The sequence below is a fragment of the Cebidichthys violaceus genome, unplaced genomic scaffold (genome assembly GCF_023349555.1).
Source record: "Cebidichthys violaceus isolate CVI_PGR_0920_01 unplaced genomic scaffold, fCebVio1.0.p SCAF_10, whole genome shotgun sequence".
NCBI classification, from domain to species: domain Eukaryota; kingdom Metazoa; phylum Chordata; class Actinopteri; order Perciformes; family Stichaeidae; genus Cebidichthys; species Cebidichthys violaceus.
The window spans coordinates 2380788-2402138 of NW_027176263.1; the positions used below are offsets into that span (position 1 = coordinate 2380788).

General features: G+C 41.4%; 3 protein-coding genes across 4 annotated transcripts; 1 reads left to right on the plus strand and 2 right to left on the minus strand.

Moving 5' to 3' along the window:
• Window positions 1–7735: 7735 nt before the first annotated feature.
• Window positions 7736–9342, minus strand: mzt1 (mitotic spindle organizing protein 1). Its single transcript, XM_068717115.1, has 3 exons — window positions 9026–9342; window positions 8672–8817; window positions 7736–8285 (listed from the first exon to the last, which is right to left on the minus strand). The coding sequence occupies exons 1-3, from the start codon at window positions 9075–9077 to the stop codon at window positions 8262–8264; spliced, it is 222 nt and encodes a 73-aa protein (XP_068573216.1). The 5' UTR covers window positions 9078–9342; the 3' UTR covers window positions 7736–8261.
• Window positions 9343–9435: 93 nt separating this feature from the next.
• bora (bora aurora kinase A activator) lies at window positions 9436–13707 on the plus strand. Of its 2 annotated transcripts, XM_068720513.1 has the most exons (12): window positions 9436–9510; window positions 9780–9956; window positions 10095–10201; window positions 10337–10382; window positions 10490–10568; window positions 10714–10758; window positions 10873–10929; window positions 11023–11294; window positions 11512–11665; window positions 11776–12365; window positions 12481–12621; window positions 12745–13707. In XM_068720513.1, exons 2-12 carry the CDS (start codon window positions 9801–9803, stop codon window positions 12763–12765), a joined length of 1668 nt encoding a protein of 555 aa, XP_068576614.1. In that variant the 5' UTR covers window positions 9436–9510; window positions 9780–9800; the 3' UTR covers window positions 12766–13707. The 2 variants fall into 2 exon arrangements, with proteins under 2 accessions (XP_068576614.1, XP_068576604.1); XM_068720503.1 differs by lacking the exon at window positions 9436–9510 and having other exon boundaries at window positions 9731–9956.
• A 197-nt stretch (window positions 13708–13904) lies between these two features.
• Window positions 13905–20962, minus strand: dis3 (DIS3 exosome endoribonuclease and 3'-5' exoribonuclease). The gene is made up of 21 exons (XM_068720491.1): window positions 20671–20962; window positions 20229–20386; window positions 19824–20020; window positions 19476–19549; window positions 19192–19359; window positions 18741–18911; window positions 18506–18619; window positions 18226–18363; window positions 17872–18018; window positions 17645–17761; window positions 17443–17544; window positions 16881–16945; window positions 16662–16746; window positions 16395–16522; window positions 16135–16221; window positions 15847–16003; window positions 15422–15636; window positions 15106–15274; window positions 14667–14825; window positions 14438–14560; window positions 13905–14239 (listed from the first exon to the last, which is right to left on the minus strand). The coding sequence occupies exons 1-21, from the start codon at window positions 20887–20889 to the stop codon at window positions 14171–14173; spliced, it is 2862 nt and encodes a 953-aa protein (XP_068576592.1). The 5' UTR covers window positions 20890–20962; the 3' UTR covers window positions 13905–14170.
• Between the last annotated feature and the right edge of the window lie 389 nt (window positions 20963–21351).

The window sequence follows — 21351 nt, forward strand, 5'->3', positions numbered from 1 at the left end:
AAGATTAGCCTACATAAACTTTGGATAAGCCTATTTATGAACGCCTAACGACACTTTAGTATTTAATGCTTCTGATAGCACTCAATCCGTCTTCTTTAAAGCATGTTTAAACCTTCATGGCATCAGCTTCCCACAACATCGTTTGTGACTAATAGTTGTATAATTGTAGCCTATTATCTCTGTCTTGATTACTGTAGTTATTTGTCTTGAGAGCAAATATTCTCCATGTTTAAATGCTCTATGAGAGACTTGTTAAATCTGATTATAGCAGAGGAATAAAATACAAACAGAAACTTAATAAGAGTCTTGCATAATGAAAACTCAATTTTAAAACTCTGAGGTGTTTATGGTGTGATCTTCATGTTCAATTTAAAGAGTTTGAATTTAAATACCAGTTCAAATTTAACATAAATTGATATTAAGATGTGAGTAGGAACAATAAGGTATCTGTCCTTTTTAATGACAGTTTTTTTTGTTTGATGGTAAGAATGAAAGCATGGCGAAATTAAGGAAAATGCACTTGCCAAATTACTTGTTCATCCATGTTTAATTAAATTTTGTCAGTGAAAAACCCAAATATGTAAATCAGGTGCCTTCTTAGAAGATGTTTTACATTTAATTCATGTTGCACCTCATACCTGCTGCCATTGTTTTGTCATTATTGTAATGTTGTTTGTACCATCATGATCTTAAATCAACAAGAATTTGAATCAAAAGGGATCCAAAAAGAGTCTAACCAGAGAGATGAGAGACTGTACAAAGGCTCAGGGGGAAATAACCTTGTCTTGACAAATTGACCCCTTTTACCTGTTAACTGTACTGTTTTACTCATCTAGTCCTCACACACACACACACACACACACACACACACACACACACACACACACACACATAATTTACATATGGAGCTCGCAGTCCTTTCAAAGTGGCTTTCACGGAACATTGTGCTGATAATGATCTTGGTCGTGAGGGAGAGAGAGACACAGATCTCCAGAGACTCACCATAAGACAAGGGGGGAAGAGGATAAAACTCTGACTGTACTCCAACTCAAAGGACTTTAACACTCTTTTCCTCCCGACCCCCCCTCTCTCTCCAATAAGCCCTCTTGTGTTTTTTAATTGGCAGAAATTAATCTTTAGGATGTAGATGGTAGATTTACATTCATTAAAAGTCAAGAGAGGAAGCCAGGCTTGATGCTAATCAAATCTGCTTAATTATGCTTAACATGAGTATCTCCAGGGGAAGAGAGAGAGAGAGAGAGAGAGAGAGAGAGAGAAGGGGAGAGAGAGAGAGAGATAGCTAACTCGAACTTTTTACTTTTTGCCTTTGATAACTCCTGCTGAGTATGGCCTTTTCCTTGCCAAAAAGAAATGTCACGACTCTCTTTCTCCATCTGTAGAAAATACACGATAAAGCCATCAGTGTTAAGCACAGCTGATTCATTCCCACCTTTAAGTGTTTAATATAGTGAGACGTTCAGTTTTAACCTTCCAGGCCGCAGTGCACTGGAACTTTTCAGGCTAGTGGCGTCCTCTGATAATAGATTTACCGATATGAACCCAGTTAGCCTACAAATGGTGACATGAACAAGGGCCTGATGAGTAATAAGTCAGCCTAAAGAACTTACCTGTGATTATGACCTTAGATGGTAGGTTTTGTTTAATTTTTCATTTTAGTTCATCCATCCACGGTCTGCTAAGCAACCAGTTATTTAAGAGAACCCTGTTAGCAGTAGGTTGCAGGATGCCCTGGTGGGAAGTGACTTTGTCTCACAACAGGAAGGTCATAGGTTTAATTCCTTCAGCAGCTATTGTGCTTAAGCTCACATGAAATGAAACAATGAACCGATACATGCTGCAAAATCTCTCCAGTAAGTGAAGTATAAAATTACAGTGTGCCATATCCAGGAGAAGAAAGAAACAAATTCATACATAAACTGTGTAATATTAAAGGTGAACTCTACCGAGTTTGTTTACAGGTCTTGCGGATGACTCACCTGGCTGGATTCTTACAATATCACGAGATCACACGAAAATCCATCTTGTTAGGCCTCTAGTAGCATTATGCATTTGTGTCACAACCACAGTGGTCAGATAGCTTTCAGTGAGGAGATACTGACAGTGGTTTAGGTGCGTGTGACGTTTGTTTGTTCAAAGCAGTAATGGCGGCTCCTAACGATGCTGCAATAGCATCAGTTATATCAGAACTGGAGAGTATTTCTTCACTGAAAGAAGAGCAAAGAACGACGCTCAAGGCTTTTCTCGAAGGAAGAGATGTTTTAGCTCTTCACCTGACTGGCTTCTGCCAGACTTTGATTGACAGGTGGTTCATCCAATCACCTGCCATGTATTTTTTGGAAAGTTTCGGAGGGAGCCATGTGAAATTTGATTAAGTTTCTCAAGTGATGCCACTTAAGTCAGCATCGACTTGGACTGAAGACTACAAGTTTGAAAATGAAAATAAATCTGTGGGTATGGAGTTAGAAATAAATGAGATCTCTGTAGCTTGCTTTGCTTGAGGCTAACGCAGTGGCTCAAGGCCGCATTAGCCGCTACTAGCATAACACACCCAGATCTCAGACTAAACTGTCGGCAATCAAGTTGCATCCTGGGTAATGTAGGCGGCAGGTTTTTACAAGGAAGAAGGATGCATGGAATAAAAAAAAGATGATATTTCTGCTTCTGCTGCATCGATTGTTATCCTTTATTTTAACGGTCCATTGTGAGTTTGACAATGAGGAGTGCGATGCTAGCTCAAGCTTGTTCAAGTATTTAAGTTTCCCCTCATCAGACTTTGTGATCCTGACCACCTGGGGAAATTCTCCCTGCACTGAATATTACAGAGTTGATTAATTTTTTTATATCTTTGAGTCCTATTATTGCCCCAGTAGTGTGTGATTTTTGCCTTGATTCATGTTATTGTATCATTTAGCTTACATTAGCTTGTTGTTTGAATGTTTTTGGATGAAATAGGTGACCTGTGTTTGCCGTTTTTGTAGGCCTATGTTTTGAGCTCAGGTAGACTTACTGATTAAATTAAACATTCCCTGGACCAATGTGCTTGCCAGAGATTTGAATCTTTTTTTCAGTCTCCTTTTCCTCAGCATTTTTACTGTTTGAGACAAATACACACAGCCTCCTTTAAGAAACTAAATCTAGCTACAGGTTTCCTGTTCATATTTATCTTGCCGTAGTGCCATCATGAGCCAAAGAGACAAAGATAATACTCATGTTGTGTCGCTGTTTGAAAGCCAAGCTCTGGTCCTTTCCACATGTCTGTTTTGGCCAGTGAGCAGCAGAAGCATGAGGAAAATGTGTAGGTGGTTAGATCAGCCGATGAAGTGTAAATACCACTCAATCTGTTCTCATTAGAGGAGTAAAAACATACGAATCACTTCGCCTCTATTAAAAATGCCCCAGGGTCCTGGTTAAGTGTGCGTATGCGAGTGTGTGTGTGTGTGTGAGAGAAGGAGGGGATGACAGAATGATGTTTTGGCATTTGTGTCTGCAGAGGGGATCTGAAATGCCACCACCATCAACGCTGCTTAATTCTCAGAAACACACTCTTAATCTGAACAGACAATCCGTTCCGACAGCCACTGTTATGGTTCAAATCAACTTGGAGTGAAGGGTGTGTGTGTGTGTGTGTGTGTGTGTGTGTGTGTGTGTGTGTGTGTGTGTGTGTGCGTGGTCTTGTGAGTGAGAGTGTGCGTCATTGTGTTTTGGTATGTGATTAGGTGTCTGTGTGTGCGCTCATCTCCGAATGTGTGTGTATGACCAAGATATCACACATCCATTCCACATTCTCCTATGATAATGTGGATTGATTATGGATATGATAATGAGAGGCCGGCGCGGCGTCGCGACCTTCACAAGGTCTAATTGAAACAAGCGTTGGTCCTCCGAAGCACTTATCAAGTCACACAGCACATCATTAATCACGGAGAATACAAGCTGTCACTGCAACACACATGCACACACACATACACACATTCTCTATTTTTCTGTTTTTCTAACATACACGCACACATGCTCTGTCCCGTCTCCTCTCTCTTTCTCTTAAACACACACATACACACACACACACACACACACACACACACACACAATGCAAGCTGTCACTACAATATGCCTGGCATTGTCTTCTTTTAAGGAGAGTGGACAGCTAGTCCACCCTCCATCTCTATTTTCTACAAGAAAAGTTGAAGAACAAACAGGCTGTTGGAGTTAAACCTTTTTTTTTTTAAAAAGGAAGAACAAAAAAACAAGAGAGGGAATGTTAAAACAATACAACAAACATGAACAGCTGTTCACTTCACCCAAACTCGCCTGAAATTGAATTAACTTGAGTTGTTTTACTACCTGCTTTTATTGGAAGACAATTTAACAACCAAATGTGATTCCAATGTCTGATTAAGGCAGCATATGGTGCCTACCTGTTAAACACAACGTGCTCAACACCAGCTTAACGCCTCAGTGAGCCACACGAATAAACTAATAAGCTCAATATCATATTAGTCATTACATAGTCCAACACACAAAATTCCAATCTGATAAAAAGGTGGTTTCATTATCATCATAAGGAAAACACAAGGGAGTTTGCACGCGCTACGTCGATGCCATCACCAACTTTGTTAATTGTTATTCAATTAACTGCTTTTGTTAATGAAACCAATTAATACTTTAAAACAAGCAGGGAGATATATGATTATTATGCATCTATGCAGGAGACAGCTAATTACAACTGTAAATCAATCAATTCTACATTAATCAGCTTGGAAAATGTCCAAAAATAACAAAGTCACGAAAAGACTTTGGAAGTTTTTTTTTTATTTTTTTAACATATTTTGATTGCCATGCCATTATCCTGTCTAATGATTGTTAACGATCCTTTAAAGAGTTTATGATCCAATTTCCTTGCTGTGAATTTAATTGGGACCTAAATAGTATAATCCTACGGTGTTTAAGTGCGGCCTGTATGTGATCAAGGGTGGTGCATTGGAGGAAGATCTAACAAGGTCACAGAGCTCCTCTCGGGGAAAAAAAGAGTCAGTGAAGCCTCACAGTGCTGAAGGATGAGGGTTCGATCAGTTTCCGAAATATTAATAAAACCATCAATTCAGTGCCAGAACACAGACCTATATAAAATATGATCGCTTCAGGATGTACACTGATCTACGGTGTCAATAATTGGATTTCAAGGGATTTAGAAATTGCTGCTATCTATTTAGTTAGTCATGTAATTTATTATCAGCGGTACAAACAGTATTCTGATTGCTAAGTAAAAGTATAAATACCACAATGTAAAACTAGTCCATTAGAAGTAAAGGTCCAGCCTTCAAAATTGTAATTGTAAGAAATTAAAGCTGCATGGTCTGTTAAAGATCTTAATGTTAAAGTAGGCCGCTGTGGAGCTAATTCCACTCATTCTACACACCATGGTTAAATCTAGTGTATCACGATTCATCATATTTTATATGCATATTATAGTCTTTTGAACTATTTAAGCAGCGAAATACTGTATCTACAGCTGTCGGATAAATGCAGTTAACAATACTATATTATATTAAAGTACTATATTATATAATGGAGTAGAACCATAAAGTGGCATGCAATAAAAAATACTTCAGTAAAGGACAAGTACCTGATACATGAGTAAATATTCTTTGTGTGTCATGCATTTTCAAGTTCACAGTCCACATTTTATTAAACACCATAAATACCTTGTATTTACCTTGTATATAACGGCCAAGATTATAACTTCTTAGATATTTTGTCTCAACAATTGAAAAAGTTCCCGTTCCTAAAACCACTCAAGTTATTTCTTTGTATATTCAACCAGAAGAACTCATCAGTAATAAAGTCTTAAAACTTAATATTCTAGCCATGAAATTATCATATAATTTGCAATGAAATGGACATAACAAACAAAGCCATGTCCCTGCAGGGAGACCATTAGACCTACCTGTTTATTGCTAAAGGTAATTAGTAACCTAAATATAACTGTGCACATAGAGATCTTTGACTTTTGGTTAAACTCTCCTTCTACTCTACACTGTAGTTGTTTTCATGAGACACTGTGTTTGTAATTTAGTTTTGTACAAACATCAACAGACCATCTTTCCTTATGCATAAGAAACTTCTAATCAGTCCAGTCTAATTATTTTTGTAATATCCATTGCGCACACCTTAACCGTAATCTTTCACTTTTAAATGAGACTGCCCTCATTTATCAGAAAAATAATCCTCTGCCTGGATAATTATCAGACATACAAACATAAACACCTTTAGAAGTTCAGATGTGAGGACCTGCTTTAGTTGATAGTCATGTGACCTGACCAGTGGCCTAGTTGAACACCTCTTAGATGTTTATGCATATATGGACGCTAATCTCTCAGGCAGGACTATGGGATTTGAGAATATTTTGTTTTATAGAGATCAAAGTATCTGGCTAGGATCAGGAGAAACCCTTCAAACACATCAAACAGAAAGCAATGAATCCTGAATCCCACGCCCACAGTAGCCAATCAAGCCATGCATAACTCTTTGTAAAAGAAAAGGATTCTCGATGTGGGTCTGCCTCCGTCAACATCTCCTGCAGCTCGCCCCCCCATGGAGGCCAGAGGTTGTTTAGGCTCAACGAGCGATCAAGGAGAGCCACTGCGCTGTATCTGTATGCCTCTCATACTTGGCTAACACGATGCTGGTATTGAGGAACACAGAGATACTGTGTTAAGAGATCAAAGCAGCGGTACAGAGATTTAGACTCACGGCCTGTCAGTCAAGATGGCGAGACAAAGCAGAGGAAGACAGAACTGCTTACACACACTCGCGCACTCTCCTGCTCGCTCGCTGGCTTTCTCTGTGGTGTGCCTGTGAGGGGTGAGGCGTGACTGTCAGATGGCTCGGGGGCTACTCATTTGTAGACATCTACAGCGCTGCATGAACACCTAAACTCTCTCTCACACACACACACACACACACACACACACACACACACACACACACACACACAGGAGGGACACACGCACACACACACATTCAAAAGCTACTGATTCGAGCCCTTTCGGATGAGAGGTCGCTTCTAGCCTGTATATTGGCCTGTGGAGGAATGTTTTGTGCTCTCAGCATTTTCCCTCGTCTCGAAGATGAATAGAGCTATTTCACAGACGGTGGAGAAACAAAACAATGCTCTGTGTGGTGAGACACATGATGTAGGGGCTTCATTTCTGCTTGATCAAAGACAAGTTTTTTTTGTAAAGTTTGCAATAAATCTCAAATTCTTGTTGATAGACATTAAGGGGGTAAGATTTAAGTTCAACAGGACATCCTGCTGTAAAGAATGACCCTTGTTCACGTCTTTTGTACATGTTGATGTGATCACCCCTGCATGCGCCGTGTTTGTATCTTTTTCCCTTTCACCTAGTGTGACAGGAAAGATCATTTCCTTTGCACAATCCTTCAGAAAAGTTCAAGTCCCATTTGAAAGCCATTAAGAATGACATCACTGGGGAAAAATGCTTTGTTACATTCTACAATGGGATCAAGGCCGCATAGAAAAAAAGACATCACGTTAAATAGGGAAATTATGATTTGAAAAGTGCCTGATGAAGTCTCAGTATTTCACTGCTCTCAAACATCAGGAAAACTATGAGAGTGGAAACTCACAGAGTTAAAACCTAACCCTAATAAACTCCTATGTCTCAGATAAGAATAAGAATGACACAACACCACCTTGTGGTCGTTGATGGAAACATTTTAATTTAGACTTTCAGCCATCATTGATGCATAAGCAGACAATGGAAATATCAAAAGGTTTAAGTCGAAACATGCATTATGCATGCACAAAATGAAAATACAATTCATAGCAAATGATATTTCACATCATTAAAAAAAAAATCTCATGAAAAGTGCAACACAAGTTGACTATCAGAAATTGTAAGTGTGCTCTTAAATTGAGGCAGGATGTCAATGCCAACACCACTCTGATCTTCCACTTTACAAATGGCCGGAGGAGAAACTTGGAAGCAAATATGAGGCAGGATGGCTGAGCATGCCCTCGTGTCGGGAGAAGATTTGTGTTTAGGAAGAGGACTGAGGTTGATACCTCCACACAACAACTCAAGACACAAGTCAAAGCACAGAGGACACAGTGCCAACACACAGGCAAATCTGATTGGCTGGAGAGCCCATCGTAGGTACAGATCCAGGAATGGGCCACATCCCATTAGAGTTCAAACTGCGACGACCAGGATGTATCTTCAGTTAGTGCAGTTTTCAGGAGCCTGAAAGAGAAAATAAATACCAAAGTGTCAGTAAAGCATCACCATGATTAATTATGAGATCACTATACTGTGCTTTTTTTTTTTTTTAAATGATCGAATAACAACTACTTTATTGGCAGGCTGCAACTGTGCACAGGACACAATTCTGAATTATGAACATATTTTACTTTTTTCAGGCTCTGATACCTCATCTCATTTATCTGTGGAATTAGACGTGATTTCATAAAAAGTCATTCTTGATCAGCAGTTACTGATGTTAGTAAACTGGGACTTAACCCTCCTTTACAGTCCACACCATTCTCTCTTCAATAATGTCAGGTAGCTAGTTATTAATAATGTTAATGTTAGTAAACTTAAGTGAGCTCTTTGGGAGCCTGTTTCTGTACCTTGAGGGTTTCAGAAGCTTTACGCAGCTCTTTGATGACTGCAGACAAAGCTTCTGGGTTGATGCCTTGCTCACACAGCCTCACACATATCGACAGAGACTCCATGTCCATGCCTGTGTTCAGCAACCTGGAGATCTCGAGGAGCACTGTTGGAGGACGAAGGCGGTTGAGTTACCCAAACATCAATTAGGTTCATTTTCTAGTCACAATATATACAAATTGGACAGCTTCACGTCCTATGCAATTTGTTAGCAATACGATTGCAAGCAAGCTAGGGGTTAGCAAAAACAGTGTATGTCACAAATACACAAACCACTGCATGCTCATTAATGTAAAATATATATTTAACGCTACCGTCCATGGTCTCCCGGACTGCGTTGAGGTTTGCGCTTGCTGCACTTGCCATAGTGTACCGTTAGTCTGAATAACGTTAGTCTAAATTACGTTAGCAAACGCTTGCTAGCAGGTGGCTAACTAATAAAACTTCAGGAAGTATCTTACGCGATGCAAGATTATGTTTTTTAAATAGCTGAGTCAGACGTTAAACGTTTCGCATTCATTTTAAATACGAGCTCCCAAATAATTGAAAAGCACTTTCATTAAGGGACCGTATTAGCAGCTAGTTAGCTACCTTGCCTGCTAAGCTAACTCACAAAACTGTCGGCGGAAGTGACGACATATCGTCGTTGATTGGTTGCCAAGAACTTCCTGCAATGTTTCTATTGGCTAGCGTGCCTTATGGGCGAAATTGAAATAAACGTTGGTCTGAACGCTCTCCCTGACGATTGTTTGCCGACTACTCAATGAATTCAAAGTCCTGGCTCATTTAACAGTTCGTTGTAAGTATCAACGGTGTATATTTATTTATTGTTAGCCAATATTAATATGTACCTTTCATGTTTCAGTAAAGTGGTGTGTTGCGAAAGAGGACAGAAGGGATTCCTTCTACTCTAAGTTAAAGCTAGCTAATTGCTTCCTCTGAAGGCTACCGCTGTAGCAACAGGGAAAGTAATGCAACTTAAAGAACGCTAACTTACCAAAGGCTGTCGTTTGAGTGGATTATGCCTTTTACAATTGTATGTCTGAAATGTCCTTTTCCTTCATGCAGACCAGGAGTATTTCACCTAAGATGGGGGACCGTGTTGAGCTAGCGTTGCAGATCACTCCGGAGACTCCAGGCAGGCCTTCAATAAGAAACCCGTTTGAAAGTCCCAATGACTACCACCACCTCCGTGAACACCTGGTGCCAAGCCCCTCTGTCTTCAAGTCCAAGCCTTGTAAAGCGGTCAGTTTGAACACCTCACACCCACCCCCTCAAATATTTAGCTATACTACTATGTGGCCTTACTGCAAATATCTAAATACTGTAATATGTCCACAAATTGTTTTGCTCCACTCACTTCCTCCTCTGATTGTCCCTCAGACTCCACCCAAGTTTAACTGGTCTATTGATGAGATGTCCAGTCTTCTCCCAGTGCACATAGACCCAGAGGACATCCAGCGACAGTCTTTTTACCTCAGCCAGACGAGGTATGTTCTGAAACACAGTAGTCGCAGTACATATGGAGGTATCAAGGATGACATTGTGAGTAAAAGTGATATCCTGGTGTGTTAAATGCAAATGCGCTGAACAAATTGTTTCGAATGTGTTCTCCACCCATCTAGAATGGATTCTGACATTGAGGAAAAGCGACAGAATGCTATTGAACAGGTATGAGATTCTTATCAAAGCAAATCACATTGGATAGATGAGTTAACCTGTTCACGATTTATTGATTCATTTTGTAAATAATGTAAATTGTCTGTCTCCCAATGAAGTTTTTCACCAAAGGAGCCATTGTGCCCTCGCCCTGGGCAGCACCAGACACCCGTAAATGCCCTCAGATGTATATGAAAAGTCAGTTCATCTTATTGTTTTTTAAGACTAAAGTCTTTTTTCTAGTCCCATTTTCATCACTGTGTTTGCTTTTATTTTGGTTTTGTACATTATTATTATTACATTATTGTACATATGTTTCTGTATTCTGTCTTTGCACTTGTAGGTTCTAAGTCTGCGATGATTGCAGAGGAGCCAGAAAAAATCTCAGGTTGGTGTTTTCTTTGAGAGGGTTTTGACATCACTTTCTACAAATAGTGTTCAATCTTTTCGTCACTATCTTCTTACTTGTTTTTCATTTATCTTTACTTTGTTTCTTTTACAGTTGCTTGTCAGACAACTCTTTCATTACCCGTGGCTTTCGATTTGGAGAAAGTACTGGGTAAGCCTTTAATAAACATCACTCTAATAAATTCAGAGAGTATTTTACTAGCAAGTCACCGTGTTTGTCCGTCTTTTTCTACCCTCTCCTCAGGGGATTATTACCGCTGCAATGAAGCTGGTGATGCTGTGCAGGAGAGTCTCAGTTCCTCCTCCTTAAGACGGAAACTCTTCCTCGATGGCCGGGGCACTTACAGCGGCTCTGACAGCTCCAGCCCACCAAGCCCAGAGAGAAGCCACATCACGGAGGAGAGGCTTTCTCTAAACCGAGAAGAGGGATCTGGAGGACGGATCACGGGGTCTGAGGGAGAAGCCATCTTTTTCTCCCCTCTGTCCTGTGGCGTGTCGGCTCCGACTCCCTCTACGGTGAGTGGAGATGTGTAGGGATGCATATGATGATTATTAACAGAATCCTGTTTATTGACTAATCTTTTTAAGCACTTGAGTAACTGACCTTTTTGCTAAAAGTGCTTTTTAGCAAGGATTTATCTTTTTTTTTTCTTCTTATATTTGGATCAAATTGTTTAGTAAATTAACACCTGCACTGTTGAACAAACATGTGTTTGCATTGTCTTTACTATAGGGTCAGTTCTCGTCCAGTCCCATCCAGCACGGCTGTTTCCGGGACTGCAGCCTCGGCAGCATCCCCAGCCCTCTGTTCCCTGATAAGTCGTCTCCTGCTGGCCTCATCTCGCCCACAATTTCGCCTATTGTTGCACGCACACCCATATGCTCAGGTAGACTATATTGTTTCACTACTCAAGTTCATTTTTAAAGAAATAGACACTGGGGTAATGTTAACTAAGTTTCTCTTCAAACTGAATCGGACTCTATGTTCTTTCTTTAGCTGAGAGGAAGCAGCCGAGCAATTTTACTCCACTGGGTGTTCCCCTGGACAAAAGTGTCACTCCTTGCAACGAGAGTCCATTTGTCGAGGGTTGCTCACCCATCCGTAGCTGCTCCCCGCACCAGCTCTATTGCCACAACGAGTCCCAGCACAACGCCAGACCGAAGCCCCGGCCCAGAGTCCGCTGCTGGGCCTCCCCTCCCCTCATCTCCCCGATCCTCAACCCGAAGCTTCAAGACAATCAGGAGGCTGAGCATCAACTCCCCTTCTTCTCTCCATCTTCCTCCTCCTCCTCTTCCTCCTCTTCTCTCCCCCTTATGGAGCTAGATCCAATTTCACCGCTGGCCCACGACGCACACATCGCTGACACTGAGAGAGTCAGCTTGGATCCTATGGAACCTGTGAAAATGGAGGAGGACAAGGAGGATGAGACGGAAGGGAGGTTGGAGGATGAAGAGGAGGAAGGCGTGGGGCTTTCGGGAGTGCTGACCAGCTCTCGTATGGGCAATGTGTCGGCAACAGACAGCTCTCGTATGTTTGTGTCTCTTCTGGCAGAGGGAAGCAGCATACGCTACGATTCCAGCATGCAGGTTCGTGTGAGCACAACTCAGAGTAGCTTTGTTCTTTTCTTTGTTTTGCAATATATTTAAGTTCTTATTTGTCGTCTCTTGTTGAGATGTTTGTCTGCTTTTCGGGTGCATTCAGGTGGACAGCGGTTACAACACTACCTCAGCAGGCACTGCCAGTCTGATAGACGGTCTCGGCTCTGACTGTCACGGCAAAGAGTCCTTCAGTTCAAACCTGGCAGAAGAAGCCTTCCAACTCACTCGACACACTAAAGTAAAGGTAAGTTAGCTCTTTACACACGCAGTATCAGCACTTATTTAAAACACATTCCTGAAATTACCATGCAGACTTCACAAACATTTGACTTTTTATGTCACTAAAAATAAGTTTCTCATTTTCCAGGTATTTTATCCTCACCACTGAGCCATCTGAGCGATGCATTTTAAAGGGATACCTCTTCCAGTGGAAGCTTAAGATGATTCATTTGTAACCAAATACAACAAAGTTTACACTGTTTTGAAGCGTTTATGTTGCATTGATTTGGTTAGGGTTATTGGTGTCAGTTTGAACTGAGGGGTTTCACAATTGGTTATTGGTATTTTTAAGGTTTAAAGTTCACGTTGTCATACTATAGTATGTTTCATCACAGGTTGGAAGGGAGAAGACTAACCCATAGCCTCTTAGTCCCAGTGTAAGTCACCGATAAGCAATTATTAGAAGTCAACAGTTCTTATGGACCGAGTACTGATTACTGGTGTGATAAAGGGGAAGAAAAAAAACAGTCATTTCTGTATTCAATTTGCACAACAGTAACCTCCTTGAATGCTGTATTGACGCTGAAGTCATTTCATTTTTATTTGTTGCTGATACGATCAACCTGATAGATCCTGACTCTCAGATGACATCAGATTTGTACTGTATTTATCTTTTTATAAAACAGTTTATCATGTTTTTTTTATGATTTTATTGTTAATACAGATTGCTTGTGGATCTTATTTGGATTGTTATATTTATTCCTGAATAAGATGCAATGAATAATTCCACTAGCCAATGAAAAGCTGATTGAGCCATTTGTCTTTTTTAAAAAAAAAAAATATATACACAAAAGCATTGACTGGATCGTTATTGCATTAAATCAACTTGAATTCTTTGTCTGGCTGAAGAAGACATTGTTTTTGAGTTGGTAGTTCCTACAATGTATTTTGTGTATCTTGACCTAATGGTTACATAACTGTGGTAAGCAAACAAGACTGTGGACCACGGATACTCTACTTGCATTGCTCGAGGCGAAGAGCCAGATAATAAACAAACTGATATTTAGCAGATAATGAATAAACGTTAAAAATCCATCCCTGGCTCTTTTTAATTGGTCTATTTTGATGCTTTTTTTATGGACTCTGGCAACTTATATCCATTACAGAATGAAATCCATTTATTTACACGTTGAATTAGAAGATCACCTGGCACCCCATCACATGCTGTAAGTTAAACGACTTGTCTCTATTATGAACCAGAAGATTTAATCACACTGGGCTTACATAACACATACAGAAACTATTCGGTAAAAACAAAAACACTTTAATGATGGTAACTACATTGTTGACAAGTTCCACTGCTCTGTACCAACAAGTGTCTCACATCATATAAAAAGAGCAGAGTGGTGCATGTGAGTTTGGAGCAGTGCAGCTTCACACGGGTTGATTTATTAAAATGGACACCGTTGCTCAAAATATAACAGTTTACAGTGTCAACACATATAGACTTTTGCAACTTCTTGATCTGGAGGATCAGCTGGTGGTTCGGGTGAATTGCTGCTCTGCTTTCTGCGTCAGTGGTCCAGTTTTGGTTTCTTGGTCAGTGGTTCAACATCTGGGGCTGGAACACTCACACCGGGGATCTGAAATAAAGATAACCAACTTAAAAGGCTGCTAGTTTTGAGGAAATGAAACACATTCTCAACAAACTGAAAACAGTATGTTGACCTTCCTCAACCAATCCTAAATACGGACGCTGGGGTAGACAAATCTCTTTGGCTAAAATGAAAGACGTACAGGCAGCCATAATTGTGTACCACTGGTCGTTAGTCAGTCCTTACCACAGGCTCGATCAGAGACATGCGGATCTTCTGGTGCTGAATGTTGGAGGCGTCCAGGCTGATGGTGACCTTCACCATGTCAAATATGTGGAAGGTGTGCTGCTCTACTTTCAGAGTGGGACCCTAAAAACATTTATAGGAGAGATCTTTAAAGCACAGCATACTCTGATAGTTTTAGTTTAACATTGTAGATCTAACCAGCTATAACAAAACCCAAAAAACTTTATACCTCTTCATCAAAAACCAGGTTTGGGGCCACCTTGTCTTTGGCATCAAAGAAGACCGTTCCTTCCAGGCCAAACTTTGGGATGAGTACGATGATTGCGTTCTTCCTCACGAACAGAACAAATCCCTCTTCGTTCAGAATGCCTCGGCTCTTGAAGAACAACTGGAAAAAAATAATTTGCATTAAAAGCATGACTTTGCGGTGAATGATGCAGTAGGGTGAGAGGTCTGTTGGATGGCTCATGGGGTCACAAACAAACAGCTAATTCTTTGTCACGATGGTTCCGGCATAGATTATAAATAAGAGATGCACCCATTGGTTTGTGGACTACGGTTTTGAAGTCACGAGTTTGGCCGTCACCATCTTGTTTTTTTGCAACCAGAAGTGACATGAGAGGGTGGAGCTGAGTACAACCGAACACTGAAGAAGACATTTTGTTTACCTGTGTGTGGAAGGCCACCGATGCCCTCTGTGCGTACTGAGACATTTTGTGTCTGTAATTGAGGTTGTTGGAGAGGGCTGACTGCTTCTGTTTATCCATCAAGTCTGGGTAGGTGCTGTCTGCTCCTATGGCCACTGCCAGCAGGCGGTGAACTATGATATCTGCGTACCTGAGGTAGGGGTTCAGATAGAGAGAAAAATATGGAAGACATAAAGATAGTAAGAACTGTTATAGTGTCTCAGTTGTGCACGTCTTTGTTATAAAAGGCCCGACACAACATATTTAGTCATGATGTGAAGAACATCTGTTTTCATACCTCCTAATGGGGGATGTGAAGTGTGTATAAATGGCTGAAGCAAGGCCATAGTGGTGGAAATCGCTGTCCATGCCAGAACAAAAATAGACAGCCTGCATCATGCAGCGAGTGGCCAAGATGCGCAGCAGCGTGTTAAAGTACGGGAAGCCGTCCACTCTGGCCACGTCAAGGGAGTCAGCCAGTGCCTTCGCCGAATCTGTGTGGATCTCCACATCCTGGAGAGAAAAGGTAACACAGGGTTGACAGGAATCAGGTTTAAATTATATTCACATACACATTTTGGATATCTGAATATACTGCCAGATAATGGACAACATCCTCCATCCATAACAAGACAAATTGATTAAATTAACTCAAGCTCAGACAAGCATAAAGCTTATATCGACAAGAACACATTTTCTGTATGGCCATCCGTCTCCACTCACCTTGGACTTCGCAGCTTTGAGCAGGATGTCGTAGTTCGATGGAGGCGGAGCTGGATGTTTCCTCAGCATGGCACAGTCTGGAAATTCATCATAAATCTTCTGAGCAACTGAAATATTGGCCAGCAACATGAACTCCTCGACCATAGAGTTCGTCTCCCTAATAAACAAGAGATGGGTTTATATGCATGTCCTAAACACACAGCCTGACAAACATTGAAATTAAGTTTTTGTGGAGAAAAGGGTTTTAAAAAAGGATTCTGCAGAAAGCTGCTTTTTGAAGTTACATACATGAGTTCTTTGGTCTGGAGGTCAATGGGATCGTGAGTTTCACTGTCGATGTGGAATCGGACCTCTAAGGATGACAGTGTCAGCGCCCTGAAAGAGATCAAATGTAACATAAAACACTCTTCCTGTTGAATACAGCCAGCACTTTTGATTTCTATTTTAAGTTGTCAATAACATTTTCTGGCCATAGCATTAGAATGCATCCTTCTTCATTCTGTAAATCTATTCTTCAGCCTCTATCGCTCCTAACTACCAGTCTTTACCCTTTCTCTATCCTCTGCCTCTTGAGGACTTTGGCTAGTTTGTTGAGACCTCGCAGGCTCTTGGTGATGTCATCATTCTTGGCGGTGTCATCAATCTTCATCTGGGCCTCAGCATAGGTCAAAGACGCCTGTAAGACAGGGAAACAGACATTCACATAAACCACACTTGACAACCTCTCGGTGGTAGTATCACAGAGCATTTGGTTCACACATCAACTGCAAAAACATTGAGTGTATTTCACCGTACATCGTGTGTTGGTACTCTACCTTGGAGTTAATGACACTTTTTGTGAACCGGGTCTTAACAATTTCAGCCTTGTGGTTCATCTCCCAGATACATGAGAAAGCCAGCCTGGTAAAAAAAAAAATTTAACCAGAGACAAATATTTTAACATCTGTTTATTCACAGAAATATTTTGTGAAAAGAAGGAGCGCTGATGATATTTATTTATTATGGTGTGAGTGTTAGTGTATGCATCTCCTCACCTTTCCACATTGGAGCGCAGAGAACAAAGATTGGAGCTGAGCAGCTCAGGAACCATATCTATCCTCTGATGGACACACAATTTGAATTGTTTTAGTTTTCAAAATATGTTTTTATGAATTAATCAAATTCTAAAATCAACCATCTAGTTGTCAAGGTAAGCTTAGTGGTTAGCATGAAATATCCACATTTTCAATACAACCCAAAACAAATCCTGGACTGAAATCATAAATAGATTTAATAAACTTTTATCACCAAGTGTGTTTGGCATCTTCACAGGGCTTATATTTAGAGATAAAAATAGATGAATGGAATAGTGAAAAGAAACATGTGTGTGATTAAGCTGCAATCTGGTCCATGATGGTGGACCGTGCCAGCATGGAACAAAAGTCAAACAGCTGAAAACTATTTGGACAAAGGTGTGAAATAGTCGACTACATTGTAAACAGGTTCGCTGCTCTTTTCCCAAACAAGAAGGCGTATGTTGGTAGTGACATTCAAATTCTGATATTGTGAAAACACTCCGATGCAAGTGTGTGTGTGTGTGTGTGTTTTTTTTCTTACTTTGCCGCACAAGTAGACAGTGGTGCCACGGCTCGCAGCCTCCTTGTCCATAGCGTTGCCAGGTCTGATGAAGTGACTGACATCAGCGATGTGGACGCCCACCTATAAAACAAACCAATCAATAAAATACTTTAGGCCCATATGAAAAACAAACACAGATGTTTATTTCCTACTTTGTAATGTATGTGTCCAGTATGTGCACCTCAAGGTTTCCATTGTCCAGCTCTCTACAGTGCAGGGCGTCATCTATGTCTGTACATCCAGGAGGATCCACACTGCACACCGTCAGATGCCTCAGGTCCTCTCTCCTCTCCATGTCCTGTTCCCCAAACATCAACATTAATATATACACAGACCCAAACACATGTTCCTTCAAATCATAGGGCGATAAATGATGTGACCAGAATACTGCGGAGTGTATCTCATTACCTCTGGTGTGATGGCCCACGGCATCTTGGGAAGGAAACTGAGCACAGCCTGAGAGAAGGCCTGGTGGGGGACGTCATGCTCCAGCAGCAGCACCTCCTGCTCCGTGTCCTTATCCCCTGCATTTCCCAAACTGCGCACAAAGTGGCCCTAATAAAGAAGAAAAGAATAACTTATCTCCATGGACTGACTTAGTGTTTTTGCCAGTATTATTACGTGCCTTGCTCGAAAAGTGCGGCTACATATAAATCTAGAAAACCTAAAAAAAAAAATCTGCTTTTTGTCAAACTTTGGCAAGTGAAGATGTAGGATAACTAAGTTCCACAGATTCAACAGTCCGAAGAGGTTCCAACTCACATTGGGATATCTGGAGTGTTTGGGCCAGCCGTCGATGGCCACCATGATCCTCTGGCCTGCCAGCGTGGATGCCTGGCGCGTTTCAATGCGAATGCGCGGGATACGCCGGTCTGCCGGGGTGAAGAGATGGCGGGTTGACTGTAAGAAAAAAAGGAAAGAAAAGAGATGGTCAATGCTGAGGGTAGGACATGGACGTGCTTACGAACAGCTTCACATTTTCAAAACAAACAAGACATAAACTGTGTATGACTTCTGGCGTTATAGAGAAGTCAAGAGTTACCTCTTTGATTTGGGAGAGATTGAGCATGCCACAGAATGGCCTCCAGTTCCTTTTGATGATTCCCACTACTCGGCCTGTGGGCTTCCTGGCTGTTTCAGCTGCTGATATCCTCAACTGCTCGGACACACAGAAACACAAAGGTTATTACGACACTGTAACTACAAAATACACATTGGGGTTGTCATTCAATTGCTAGTCTCTTTTGTGTAGCACAGCACCCCGATACCAAACTCACTGATTTCTCCTCGTCCTCCTCTTTGTCCTCCTCATTATCGTCCTTCGCTGCGCCTTCGTCCTGCAGCACGACCGAGGAGGGCGCCACCCACTGACTGCGCGGCAACAGCTGCACAGCAACCAGATCTTGGTACACTGCTCTGTTGAGGTTCTGAAGACCTTGGATGAGAACCTGGCAGCAAGACGAAGGAACAGCATGGAGCTTTAAACGTTTGCACGCTTTCCTATTTTGTTTTTACAGTCAATTAACTAGTAGTTATTAATGGAAAACCACAACATGACAAATTGTCACTCAAACCCAGTAGATGTCCGAGAGTCTTACATTTCCAGATTTTGGATAATTGCTCAGACAAACATTGTACATTTTTACACACACACACACACACACACACACACACACACACACACACACACACACACACACACACACACACACACACACACACACACACCTCTGTGCTGTCTTCCCCTTCTCCCTGAACAAAGACTGTGGCCTCCAGATAGTTGTCCCTGCTGGCCCTAAAGGTGCCCTGGAGGAAAGTGCCGCTCTTAATTCCTGCTTGGATCCTGGACAGGGGGAGGTGCTCTGGGAATAACACCTTACTGCTAGTGATATCAAGCTGCGAGAGGAAAGAAAAATAAATGAATGCACTGAGAACAGCACAGAGAAAGGCAGGGGCGTAAACAGCAGATACAGATACAAATCATCCATCCCAAAATAGTTTATAGAGTTTACCTTGTCATCATTGGACAAAGCCAGACGATCCACAAGCTCAGGGTTCCCTATCAGACTCTTGATATACTCTTCAACTGCAACGTAAGGGAATAAATACTCAGGACAAAGCCGATGCCATTTGAAAGCATGCTAGAATACAACAGGAAATAGTGAGGAGGCATTCAGAGACGTCTGCTTGCTGAAACATGTGTGGTTGTCGAATCAGAGTGACTGTTAACCCCTTTGTAAGTTGTGGTAGAATTTACAACAAGCTGTCTTCTTGATATGCAGCGTCTTTGGAAACCGATGTGAAACAAATTGCTACTGTTCCTCGTGATATTTTCTTTCCCCCGAAGAAAGAGCGCTTACATCTGTACACCAGCAAGCCGCTCTCCTCTGCCTTCTGCTTGTTCCCTTGATCGTTGGTGAGGAGGACCACCTTGAGTTCCTCTGCTTCGGACTCGGCCTTCTTCAGGTGCTGGCTGTACCATTTAGCAGCCACGCGGATTGCGCGGTCGTTGCGGTCATTGGCGCTCTCTCCGGGTTCACGTTCGATGAATGTCTCTCTGGAAGAATAGAGAGTATAGGGATGAATGTGTAAGATTAACAAAAAGTCATACTTTTCACAAGCAAATGTATATGACAGGGGAGTTCTAATGAGGATATCTTAATGTGCATCTGGGCAATGTACTTTTTCCCTGATTACTTTTACATATCACTATTGTGCAATTAAGATGTTGTGATGCAGTAAAAAGGTTTGTGGTGTCTTTGTACCTGTGGTGTTCGTTGGTAAAGGTGTAGAAGTGTTTCTCTTTCTCATGTATGATGTCCTTCAGGCGCTTATAGACTGGTGCACTGCGGTGGCGTACCTCCTGCAGCACAGTCTGAAGGATTATCACATTACGAATCACTTGGTCTTCCAACACGTCAATCTGCAGGACACAGAAATTGTAAACACAAGAGTGGAGAGTCAGCGCTGTTCAGAATCAGGTGCACAGGTTGTAAGGGTGTCAACAAAAATATAAATATATATATGAAAATGGCCTACAATCAAGGAACCCCCATACCCTACATTTATATTAGACCTCCACTGGACACCTCCATTAATATATTAGAAGCACAATAACCACAAGATGAGATAATACAGTTTGTATTATCACAACACATGGGAGCCACCAACTCGGGCTACAAGTCCGTGTGGACATTTTTTTTGTACCTGGTGCAGCACAACATTGGTGTCAGGAATCACATAATGTGGATAAGAGCACAGGTTGCTCTCAATGGACGCGTCTCTCTGCAGCACCGCGGACTCCTGTTTGCATTCAGCGCAAATTTCGCTTCCGCACCAAATATCATCTCTCAGGTAGTGCTCGCGCACAATCTTCATCACCCCACCCGCCCGGGTCTTCTTCACGAAGGTTTTAGACTTCAACATGATGACGATTAACTCCTCAACAGATGCAATTCCGATGTTTTTCTCCTACCATTTGATGACAAGCAGGGAGTTAGCTGCCCATGTGTAAACTAACTCAGTGGGCCGACGAAACCTTCCCAGAGTTTTGACAAACACGTGAAGTTGGATTGCAGGTGGTGATATCAATCGTGTATGTTAATATATATTTATAAATCATTAAAATAAATAATACACAACTTATGCCTCACGATATAACGTGATTTTACGTTTTTTTAATGTAAAATAATAAAAAAATCGGTGTTCAACGTTAGTTTTCGTTGGCCATCCAATACTTGTTCAATGAAAACAAAGCAGAAGAAGGCAGAAGAAGGACTGCTTGTCTGAGTTCACAGCTCCCCCTATGTTTTAGGAGGAGGTACTGCATGCTCTGTGCATAGAAAATAATTACAGACAAGCGGGCGTTTGTTGTAGTGCATGCGTATT